Source organism: Coturnix japonica, chromosome 3, assembly GCF_001577835.2.
Source record: "Coturnix japonica isolate 7356 chromosome 3, Coturnix japonica 2.1, whole genome shotgun sequence".
In the NCBI taxonomy this organism is placed as follows: domain Eukaryota; kingdom Metazoa; phylum Chordata; class Aves; order Galliformes; family Phasianidae; genus Coturnix; species Coturnix japonica.
In genome coordinates, this window is record NC_029518.1 from 10592147 (window position 1) to 10604292 (window position 12146).

At 42.3% G+C, this 12146-nt stretch overlaps 1 protein-coding gene across 14 annotated transcripts in view; it reads left to right on the forward strand.

The window, feature by feature from the left end:
* The first annotated feature begins 1064 nt into the window (after positions 1-1064).
* Positions 1065-12146, forward strand: part of CDC42BPA (CDC42 binding protein kinase alpha) — a 141924-nt gene continuing 130842 nt past the window's right edge. For 7 of the 14 annotated variants that reach the window (XR_001553791.2, XM_015856965.2, XM_015856968.2 and 4 more), the window contains exon 1: positions 1720-2453. Coding sequence is in view for 13 of the 14 variants with exons in the window: in XM_015856965.2 (XP_015712451.1) it covers positions 2276-2453 (178 nt within the window). In the remaining variant the exon portion in view is untranslated. Of the gene's footprint in view, positions 1462-1715; positions 2454-12146 lie in introns of those variants that run through there. The other 7 variants (XM_015856966.2, XM_032443328.1, XM_032443329.1 and 4 more) reach the window with 4 other exon arrangements.

Here is a 12146-nt window from a genome sequence, read left to right on the forward strand (position 1 = left end):
GTAACATAAGTAAATAAATGAAATATCCACACCCATCATAATTCTGGCAGCAGTTCACTTCCCTACCAAGCAGTGCCAAAATCCAAGGAGCTCACATCCTTTTAACTCTTTATGTTCTCCTTTTCCCCTCCACAATGCTATCATTGGTAAATGTTCAATACAAACTTGGCTGATGGGTCCTGGACTCTCCTACAGGCAGTGCTATCAGATCGGTGCTATCAGATCAGTGCTATCTACCCTGGCAAGAGTAATTTACTTTTCTTGCCATCGCCAGACATTTCCACCCCCAGGTTTGATACTGATTTCCACAGATTCCGTGGAGAGTCAGCAGGAAACACCTCACCCTCTCTGAAGGTTTCTGTGTAAAAAGACTTAAGAATTAAATTATCTGTACACCTCTCGCTCCATTCACCACAATGTGGTAGGATTGGGCTTCTTCCTCAATGACCCATGGCTGCACAGCACGTGGCTGCCAGAATTATCACAGAATTATCAGGGTTGGAAAAGACCTAGAAGATCATCTAGTCCAACCATTACCAATACTTCCCGGCTAAATCATGTTCCTCAACACAACATGTTTCCTTCGCCTTCTGAGGAAGAGTGAGCTTGACTTGCGAGCCGATGTACATACAGGTGTTACTTCAGCCCGAGTGCGACCCCATATCACCCACTCCTCAGGGGAGGCCATTCGCTGCCCTGTACTCCGACGACTGCCATTTTCCACCTCTGGAAGACAGAGGCCTTGCTCCACAAGAGCACACAGCCTCTCCGTGCGCTTTGAGGATGGCTGCGATCCCCGCTGAGCCGGAGCCGAGTCGAGCTCCGGATGTGCCCCATCACCCGGCGTCTCCTCCCTCCCTTCCTCCCTCCGCCCGGTCCCGCCCGTATCCCTGCATTCCCCGCTCCAGCATCCACCCCTTTCCTCGCTTCCCTCCTCCCCTCAATCCCATCAGTAGCGGCGGCGCCCGGGCTCGGCTCCCCGCGCTGCGGCGGCGCTCGGCGGCGGCTCCCCTCCCGCCGCGGCCGCCATGTTGGGCAGCTGCGAGCTCGGCGGCGGCTGCTGCGTGTGACCGCGGGAGGGAGGCAGGGAGAAGGCGACGAGAACGGGAGGGACAGAGGGCGGCAGGGAGGCGGCCGTCCCCGCGCCGCCGCTCGGCGCACGCACGCACACACACGCCGAGAAGGAAGGATGCCCTTTGCCTGTGCAGGCGAGGCCGGACAAGCATCTCCTCGCCGCTGGGAGTGAAGCCGCCGCCGGGGCCTCCCGGCCCGCAGCCAGAGCGGGGCCGCCGCGTTCCCTCCGCGGAGGAGCAGCAGGAGGAGCGGGGCGAGCGGCCATGGGGCGGCTCTGACAGGGCTCCGGGCGTTATCCAGCCGCCCTTCGGCGCAGCAGAGGAGGAGAGGGCGGCGATGAAGACTTTAGTTTTTTCCAATCCCTGAAAGGCCTTAAAAGGAGACTCGGTAAGGAGGAGGAGGAGGAGGCGGCAGGGGACGGCTCCCCGGGGCAGGACGTGGCTGCGCCCTGAGGAGGGGCCCCACCCCCACGGACCGCCGGGCGCTGCCCCTGCCCGGGAGGCCGAGACCCAGGCGGCCGTGCCGCTCCCCGCCCTGTTGTTCCCCCCCTACATCAATATATCTATTTATTCCTTTTTTTTTTTCCTTCTTCTTTTTCATTGCCTTCTTCCGATCCCCCTTTTTTTTTTTTTTCTTGGAAGCGAAATCCGATGCGGCCGGAATGGGGCTTTTACACTTTAATGATGCAGTGGGATTCGTTTCAGGGTTGTGTTGCATGATCTGAATTTTGAATGAAGGAGAAGGACGTTTTTAAAGATATAAAAGCTTGCATCCATCTACGTGCAGTAAAATCGGTGTCAGGCAGTCCTGGTGGAATTTCAGAGTGATTATTGTCACTGAAGTGTCAAAAGAAGCGATCTATTTTTCCTTATTAAGCATATTAGAAGATTTTTTTCTTTATTTTCTTAAATTAAAAAATTCTATATACGCCTATATATGTACATATATATATACACGCACTCACACACGTAGTGTTTATCTGTGCGTGCCTGAAACTTCCCAGGGCTCAGCCCCAGGCTGGGAGCCGAGGTGGGCAGTAAATAAGGCACCACCAGGGCTTGACACTTTGTAACGAGTACTGTCGGCTTCTTTTCAAACAAGACCTTGAAAAGCTGGTTTTTGGATTATTATTATTTTTTTTTTTCTGGACGAAGTAATAATAATAATTAAAAAGGAAACCCCATTGCAAACTGAAACAACCATGTCTGGAGAAGTGCGTCTGAAGCAGTTGGAGCAGTTTATTTTGGATGGGCCGACTCAGACTAATGGGCAGTGCTTCAGCGTGGAAACCTTGCTGGATATACTCATCTGCCTGTACGACGAATGTAACAATTCCCCTCTGAGAAGAGAGAAAAACATCCTCGAGTATCTAGAATGGGGTGAGTTGCAATATATGTCGTGTACATCTGTCCTTGTTCTTGTCTGCTTTGTGTAAAGGGGGGGTTGTGCAGAACTTGGTGTTTTACTGGGCAGTGTTGTCGTTTGTGCTGCATTTGAACGTGCTGGTGCTAAAAAGAAATCCGTATGGGTTATTTGTCTCTAAGCTATGCTTTTTCTTTAACCTGATTTACCTAATTCTGGTATATGAAGCCTGTTTCCGCGCCTGTAGGCCCAACTGTTGAGCTTCGTATCCTAAAGCTAGTGGGAATGTAGAAGAATGGAAGATAAATCCCCTGATACCTGGAGAAAGGATCAGTACACAACCCTCTGCCTTGTGTCTGCAGTCACAGCTATACTGCTTTAAAATAGAAGGTATTAATCAAAGAGAAAATCCTTCAGCTCTCTTAAAGGAAATGCCAGAAGTGTCTGTGAAAATGGAGAAAAATACATTCTTTTCTATGATGGAATTGCTGGTTTAATTACATGGAGTTGAAAAGTAGAATGAAATTGGTCTTCACCATCCCCCATTCCATTTTCTTGTTTAATTTTAGAGGGGTATTACAGTGGTTATAGGTCTTAAAACGAGAACAAGTGGATTGCAGTTCTTCTCGAGTTATCACAGGGCCGCTTCTTGTTATTTGTTCTTAATTCATTTTCCTCCTCCAAAGCATAGGTGAAAAACAGAAGGTGCATCTGACACAAGAACCTCGATGTTAATGCTTACTGTATGTGACCTTCAAAGTTCAAAGTCTTTGCTGTTCTTAAGCATTTACATTCGGAACTACTTATCACATCTGGTTTGTAATAAATACATCAGCAGGCTACCTGTCTTTCGAAAAGCACATTTCAAACCATAGCAGGTTAATGAGCTGGTTGAGCTCCTCCTAATGAAGTCACTGAGGACAGACGTTGTTTTGATAACTGATCTAACAACTGGAGGCTGATAGGTGTGTGTTGTGTGTGTTTTATTTTCCTGTTCCTCGCTGTAGTCAGACTGACATCTGAAGGGCATCTGACTCAGTAATTAAGTTTCGTACACTGTTCATATTGCACTTGTCTTTGTTTTCTTGTTATCAGAAGGAAAAGCCTGTAATTAATGCATTCTAGCTAAGGAGGAAATAGTCATTAAAGTACTTCCGAAGAATCTTCACTTTAAAATTATGGCATACAGAAGCTATGGAAGACTTGGAAAATACACTGACTCACAGTACTTTTTGTATGCAGGAGTGTAGTCTGCAGTGCACTTAGCGAGCTGACAGCCTGTAAATAATAATAATAAATTAACCGTGTCAATAGAATTAGAATAACAGTGTTTGGAGCCCATCTTGGTGAGTTGCTGGTATTTTTAAGGTTATCTGTTGGGGGAAAAAATGCATCACTCTGAGGGTCAGACAGTACCTGAAGATTTCTGCTCATGGAAATAACGTGCTGCTTTGGAAAGGCTGGAAGGAGGTTTCATACTGGCCTGCTTTTCCTGCTACTTTCCTGCTGCCCCCTTCCAGCTATGCCTTAGCTTCAGATTAAAGCAGTCCCTCCCATTTTCAAGGTAGTGTTGCCAGAGTCCTGTGTTTCCTGGCAGCTCTGCTCTCTAGACTTAAAACTAGAGATTTTTCAAGAGGATTCGTGAGGTGAAATGTAGGAGCAAAGGTTTCTAGTGCCTGCTGTTGAAAGTGTCCAGATGAATGATGTCTTTATCATACAAACTCTGTTGAGTTGTCTCTGCTGAAAGCCAGCGCTCCTTGTGAAACCAGCAGCCCCTGGTGTTTCTGTTCAGATGAAGGGCTCAGTAAAACCAGGTTATTACAGAAGCTCTGTGTGCTTCAGCTCTTGGGTGAGGTGAGCGGACTGCAGGCATCCTGTTCTTTGATACCATCATAACCTCACATATCTCTTTGCCAGAGAAGTGAAACAATGTAAATGATGGATTACTGAGAGGGTATATGTGCTTTAAAAGTCAGAAACACACTGAGCAGTGGCAGCAGTGGAAAGCTGGCAGCTAGAAATCATGCTTTCTGTCATGGCCTCCATCAGTGAATTGATGTCTAAGGGTTTTCAACTCTTCTTTTTTTCAACTTATCTACTCAATCATTAGGGAATATAATACCAATTTTACGCCAGGGCATTGTGCTAACTCTTTGTTTTGAATATACTGTGTGAAATTGAATATGTATTAATCTATTTCTCCCATCAGTGAAATAAAACTTGGTGCCTGGTATATCATCTGGTGGGTGTCGGCACTGTTGTGGAAAGACATGGGCTTATGCCAAGCATTCACAAGTCTGCATTATTACTGCCAGTAGTTCAGTCTGCAGTTATTGGAATTAGTCTTGGAGTGGTATGAATTGTTTGTTGTGTTTGTGCATTTACTAATTACAAAATACAGATTTATTCCAGAGCATTACTCATCTTCCCAAGTTCTGACTGTGGATGCCCCGTCCTTGGAGGTGTTCAAGACCAGGTTGGACGGGGCCCTGGGCAACCTGATCTAGTAAAGGTGTATGTTTGGTGGCCCTGCCAGGCAGGGGGGTTGGAACTACATGATCCTTGAGGTCCCTTCCAACCCGGGTCATTCTGTGATTCTGTGTGATTCTGTGACTTCTAAAAACTGATTTACTCCTAGAAAAAGTAATTTTACTTTCTTATGGCTAATAAATATCTATTTGGTGATCATAGGCTACTTTTGAATACCATAAGAATTTACTGTTTTTTGGTTTATAGGTAGCACTGTTGGACTGTTTGATTTAGTGGATTTTTTTTTTGTTAGGGGCCGTGCATTTTTGTTTGAACTACTGTAGGTCTGAGATGCTTCATTTCATGTGAAAAAACGGAATGCCCACAGCACAGTGTGAAATTTGGGGGGGTGAAAGATTTAGAAACTATTCTATCATTGAAAAGCTAATGTGGTCTTAGCAATAGCCACGTGACTGCTGCTATATTTAGGGGAGCTAAGAAGTTCGCGCTCTGGTTCTTGGATCTTTTTAGGACTGTTTCATGAACAGCCCTAAAACTAGTTCTAGACCTCATTAAAAATGAAGCAAGATAAAACAGATGAGCATCTGAGCTGGTTCTTCATCTTTTGTTTTGGAGTGATTTTACAAGATTAGCTCAGCAAGTGGGGAAAGTGAAGTTTCTGCAATGGGTCTGAGCTACAGCTTCACAGGTTTTCAGTCACTTTCAAGTGCATGAAATGACTTCAATTTGAAGTGCCACACTGATTATTTTGCAATTTAGAATCTGCATTTTAAAATCATTTTTTGATTTAAAGTGAAAACAATTAGTTTGCTTGTTTTTAGATGTGATTTGCTTTGTGCTGTGCTAATAATTCGATGTTGTTTATTTCACATAGGAGCTGTAGCTGCAGAAATGCCCTTGGAAACAATCAGTGTGTTTGAGTTCTGATAGCTAATTAGGGCACAATTTGAGATCATGGGAAGGAAACAAAACTCCTACACTTGGCTTGTTCTGCGTATTTGGTGGTAGCTTTAATTTTTATCTCTGTTGACAGCATTTGTGATCTAGAAATGGGATTGGCTAATTTTAGCAGCCTGGGCTTAGCTGAAAAAGCCATTGGAGGTTCCAGGCATTTTGCTTTTTCTTTTCTACTTGTATATGAGTTACTCACTGTTACTTAAGACTCGGGAAGGTAAATAAATGCAGGCTGATGAGCTCAACTTGAAAGAAAAAAATATGCTAGAAAGTAGCATTAGAACTTTTTTGATCTACGAAATGTCCTTTACATTGACAACAGTTTGAAATGACTAAGAAGAAATTGGATCAGTTTTACTTAGGATGCATTAATAGAGAAATAGAGAAAACTTTTCTAATGTATGTGGAGATATAAAGGAAGGAAGATGCAGGGAACTACAAATGGCACGGTGAGGTCAGTGACTCAATTCAGTCTATTCTTGTGTGACAATTGTAAACTGTCCTTTACAGTATTTGTTTCCTTTTGGTTTTCCCTGCCTTTGGTAGATGGCTACAATTGTTCTAGTTTCATCTTTAATGGAACTGAAATGCTGGGATAATTGGGCAGTGCTGTTATGGTCACAAATTGGACTGTCAGCTTTGCTCGCGTGCTTCTGTTATTCAGATGTGCAGCATCTCTTCTGGCCTTTGAAAATGGTTCTATGTCGTATAACTTTCCTTAAGTCAAAGCTGTGGAGATACTGTGCTCTCCTTGTATTGGTCTCTAAAGCAAAATAGCATGCCCACTTTCTGGTTTGTTTTTAGATATTATTAACAAGAGAAAACTTGTTTATGGACTTCTATACCCCTTCTCTGTTATTCATCTGTTTGTAAGTCACAAAAGAAATTGCAGATATTTTCAGATACGATTTGCTTCTATTTTCTTTCTAAAAGAGACTTAAAAGAATCCTTTACTTAGGTCCCATTTTTTTTGCAAAGGCATCAACAAAAGACACAAATCTCATCTTCTTTGTTGGTTGGTTGGTTTGTTTTTTAAATTAGATGTTAGTACTAAGTACTATCTAAAGAATTGAAATATGTTTTGCCATAAAAATGACATTTTAGGAATAACTGTTGATGCCTTCCTACTAGAGTTGGGAGCGTGACTGGGTCTGAATGATGTGAGAACAGCTATTAAATTCTATTTATGAAGGAAGGGTGGGCATGTTTCCTGTCAAGGCACTTTGTGTGCTTGACCAAAGGTGAGTGGTGTCATTGCCTGCAGTGGAGGTATATGGAAGTATGGGGAGCCATCAGCGTACAAGTCATTGTGGCATTCTTGACTTGCAAATTTCAGCCATTGTTGGCCATAATGCATAATGAAATTACCCATTTGCATTAGCTGTTGTTTCTGCTGTATATTTGAAGCTAGCAATTAAATGCTTTTTTATTGATTAGTGTGAAAGGAGGTTCTTGAGTACTGCCAAATAGAAGTGATCTCCAAATCTGTGTTACGGAACATTGGATGAACAGTGCTTATGGAGATAATAGATTGATAATAATTATTTTAATGAAAGAAATAACGTGTTATTGTAAAATACATAGGAAAGGAGTTTAACGCAGCTGCAAGCCCACACACCTTTCTGTTAGGTAGCTGTGTGCTCAACCTTTGTGTTTTGGTAACTGTGACCTTATGAGCATTAATTTCAGTTCTGATTTTTGTCTTGTACAGAGGAAAGCAATTACTGTAAATTAATCAACAGTTATGGTGTGCTGAAGTGAAATGTGAGGCCATCCAGTTATTTCTTGTTGTTTTACATTAGGGTTAAATCCAGATTACAGAAGAATGAGACATTAACCCACTGTGACAGCCTTGTTTCCTAAATATCTTCACAGTGCACCAAGCTTTTTGCACCTCTTTTAACTTAAATTTAAGTTCCTTTTGTACTTTTGGAATTGAGGAGCTTAGACTGGGACACACTAACTTAGGCTGACTGGCTTCTGTCAGTGATGTCCTTTTAATTGCAAAGGAGCTTGCCTTGCTGAGGTAGAAAGGCTTCTAATACTTCCACATTCAGGAATTTTAGGCATGCCTTTATTCTGTGCAGAAATTCCTAGTATGCTTTGGTCTAACAGGGACAAATGGAGAAATACAATGATTTGAGCTGGTTTGCTCAGTGTTCACTATAGCTCTCACAGCAAAGCAAGCCATTCCCTGCTACTAAGATGCTCTACATGGGTGTTAAGCCATGGTTGTTTATGGGTTGGTGTAACTATAACAAGCAGTGCTGCAGTAGGCTAAAGGTGTGTTTGTGTTCTTAACCTCTGCATAACATTGAGCACTGAGCGTGTGTACCTTATTGAAACTCTGCATCATCTCTTGTCTTTTCTCTCCTGAATTTTACTGACACTCTTTTATAACTGTAGCCTATCATTAGTTCATAGTTGACTGAAAGAAGATACTGTGCTGTAAGAACAATGAACCGCTTTGTCTCAGTGTTGTTTAGTAATTTGGAATATCTATATGTACAGAGAGAAGCTGCCTTTCTTTTTGAAGCTTGATCTTGTGTCCATAGATTGGTGCCTGAGCTCTAAATTGTAACAGCAAATAGAAATGATATCACTTTTGTCAACCTATGGCTGGATGGTCAAGTGTTAGTGTTACTGATATTTGATGGCAATTAAATTGCAAGTAAAAATTCCCTGGTACAAAGTGGATGCAGGCTGTCCCCGAAGTTGTTGTTTTTATTCCTCACGTTATTTTCTGAAAATTGCCTCTGCAAATCACACTGGATGTAACACTGCAAAATATTCACCCATACATAGCAACCCTAATGACTTTTATACAGTAAAAGATGTACCACCTCTAATGTCTTTTTGCACGGTGAGCTTCTAGAATCAATTAGCTTCGGTTTGCCAAGCCATGAAACCTGGCCATAAAATGGTACAATGCGTAGCTGAGCCAGAGTGAGAAGAAGAGGCCAACTCCTGGACTCCCAGCTCTTTTCTTTGGGCACGTTAGGCATATCTTCCCTGAGCGCTTCTGCTTGTTCCATTTGATAGCCTGGCTGAACAACCAGTATATTCTGTTCTGCTCAGGTCTAACTTACATCAACATCTTATTTTACTGAAATCCTCAGTAAGCTTAGGAATGCTACTAATGTGGTTGAAAATGTGAGCGAATTAGGTCAGTCATGTGCAAATTTTTGTTAACTGCAAGGTTTTTATTTCAAATAGTTTAATGATGACATTAAATGTAGTGAGTATTGTTCAGAGTAGCCCGCTTGCTTATTTCCAGTAATGCAGATTAATGTGCTTTACTAGTGGTGACTGGAAAAAATCCTCCTAAGGTGTATCCAGACTACATAGATGTTGTGATCCCTGACTGTTCGTTATCCGTACTTCCCCAGGCTTCCAGCTGAACTGAACTGAATTGTGTTACGCAGTGTTGTAGGTTTCTTTTGTTCTTAAGCATTGGCTCCTATAGTGCTCCTTCTCACTGAGTTTTTGAGAAGTATCTGATCCAGAGTTTGTGTGTGTTATGAACTGCTGCAGGCTGGTTGGGGGACGGGTGAGACCTTTCCTATGGGATATTTATTTTGCTTGGTAACTTAGTACAAAGATCTACATATAATTCTTTTAATGGAAAGAGGAGGTGAGTTTAGAGCGGCATTCTAAATGGAAGGGAAACGTTGTTTCAGTGGAGGTTGTGTGAGCATTTTCTCTGTGTGAAGTGAAATACTTGAAGAATATTCCCTCACTGTTATCTCCGTGTTCATCCTTTTCATCCTAAAATCTTTCCTTATTTTATCCTTTTGTGGCTGCCCTCTTTGCTGTCCTGCTGCCCTTCTGATGGCTCCTGCTGATCGTAATTCAGTTCCACATGTGGTGTGGGACCCTCAGGTTTCCTTTCTAAGCATTTTTTCATGGATAATACTGTTCTAAAACAAAGCTTTAGTTTGTCTTATGCTGAGGCTACCTTTTCTTCTTCCCAATGACCATTCTTTTGCTTTCAACTGAGAAAAGTCTCTTTATCTTTCTGATATGACCTGGGTATCCTGTCTCTGTCTGAACTTCCTATGGCCAAAACCATGACTTCTGTTTTTTTTTTTTCCCCTTTACTCAACTTAAAACTTGCACGATTTTATTGGTCAGGTTTCATAATGCAGAAATTAAGTGCAGAGAATGGTAAGAAAAAACCTGTGTGTACTTTCTACTGTGTGTAGATTACTTCTACATATGCATTTATAGCCACACATTGTTTTTTGTGAACTCCTTGGTTATTTCCTATTTGATTCGGTACGTATCAGTTGGTACGTATCACTAATGTGAGCAGATAGTGCTGTAAGTTCTTGTAGGGCCGGGCTCTGGGGCTCTTTGTTCTGGCAGCAGTTAGAAGTGTTCTCTTTTGCCCTTGTGGTCTAAATGCAAAGACATGCAAAGTGAGAGCACAGCTTTATAACTTTAATACCTAACACTAAAATCAAGCGTTAATAGAAGCAGTAACAAAGACTTTCATTACGTGAATGCAAAGTGACTCAAGAAAATGTGATTTGTGCCTTTGGGACACAGTAGTTGCAAGGTATTTCATGCTGCTGCTCTAAAGCCCTTTGGCCTTTTCCCTGTCTTTTGTAAATAAAGCACTGTGTTATGTGAGTGTTTTGCAGGACACCTAGTAACAAGAAAAGGAGGAAATAGATGTTGGTATTTTAGTTGTAACTTTGCTGTTATCTTGGGTGGAGGCTGGTTGAGACCAGTCTGTCATCTCCCTCTGTTCTGCTGGTGCTTACTTGAACAAGAAGGGCATAATTCAGGCTAAAACTAACCCTGCACAAACGCACTGAAATCTGTTGGTCCAGTACGGTGAAGAGATGGTACTGGTGTTTGTAGTACAGGGAGAGGGATACCCCTAACCTGTATGGCTTTACCTACTGGAGCTTCTGTGATCCAAGTCCTGAGGCTGCCCCTAGGATCCCTACAGATGGGCAAGGAAGATGTAATTTAGAACTGAATTTTGATGTTAGCAGCTTTTTCAAGCAGGCATTTGATATCTGTCATCTCATCAGTTGTAGCCTAATCATTTACTCTTTGAGGGGGAAAAAGAGGGGCAGCAGGGACAAGAAATTGCTGATCTGCAGTCTAGCTGTGCTCTTCTTGCACTTCTGCCTTCCTTTTATTCAAAACTGAGGTAACTTAATGGAATTACTCAGTGTTACTGACAGCAGCACGTTCTGCTTGTAATCCTCAGCACTGTCACAGAATGGAACTAGAAGAAACTCCATTTTTCTTGACATTAGTACTTACAATTTTGCTTTAATTTTGCTGTGAGGATTTCTTATGGTGGAGTAGTCTGTTTCCAGGTGGGTTCTTTCTGCCTTATCTTGGTCATGTAGGTTACATTGGCACTAAACTTATTTAACAATGTGTGCGGTAATAGTAAGACTTAGAAAAGCTTCCTAAGCACCCTGGAATCTGTCGGATGTGTAACTTTTCCTAAATCCTCAATATATTCACTTCTGAAGCACAGTACATTTCTGATACTGCAATCTTCAAACAGTGTCAAGCCATCATGTGGTTATTTGTAACTTGTTTAATTTTCTTCTGTGTCTTTTTTTCCCCACCACCTTATTAAAGAAATAGCAGATCAGTGGGCTATTCTTAATGATAACTGCCGTGATCAACAAAATTAAAATTTATGTTTTAATCAAGGAATTAAGCAAATGTTTCTTTTTTCATGCCACGGGTCTTTCACTGTACTGAGAGGTAACAGCTATGAGGAGTTTCTGCCCCACTCCCATTTGTTGTGTAAGGGAACCATTTTCCTGTTGCCCTCAGCCTGTAGAGTCACGCACTCTTACGGGGTGCATTGGTTGTTCTTAGTATTGTTCCAGCGTCAAAATTGTTGCCTGTGGGAAATGGCAGAGGAAACTTGAGGGAGGTGGAAGATGGTAAATAAAGTTATTTTGGCACAGGTACAAGGATTTTCTTCTTGATGTGCTGATCATTGTTTATTAGCTTCAGTAGAAGCCAAGTCAAGCAATCCAACTGCACGTTTGTGTTGGGCATAAACACCTACTGTAGGTATTTGGGGCTCCTGTGTGTGTGTTATCAAAGCCATGTAGCTATTCTGCATTGTGAAATACCCGATGGTCTTTCTTAGTTGTAAAATACGACTGCCGTATTTGAAATCTGTAATTATGCTGTTTGCAGACATTTTGAGCCTATGAATTTCAGCCTAGAAGGGCATGAATAGATGCAGATTCTCATCTTTCTGCTTCAGTGTCCAC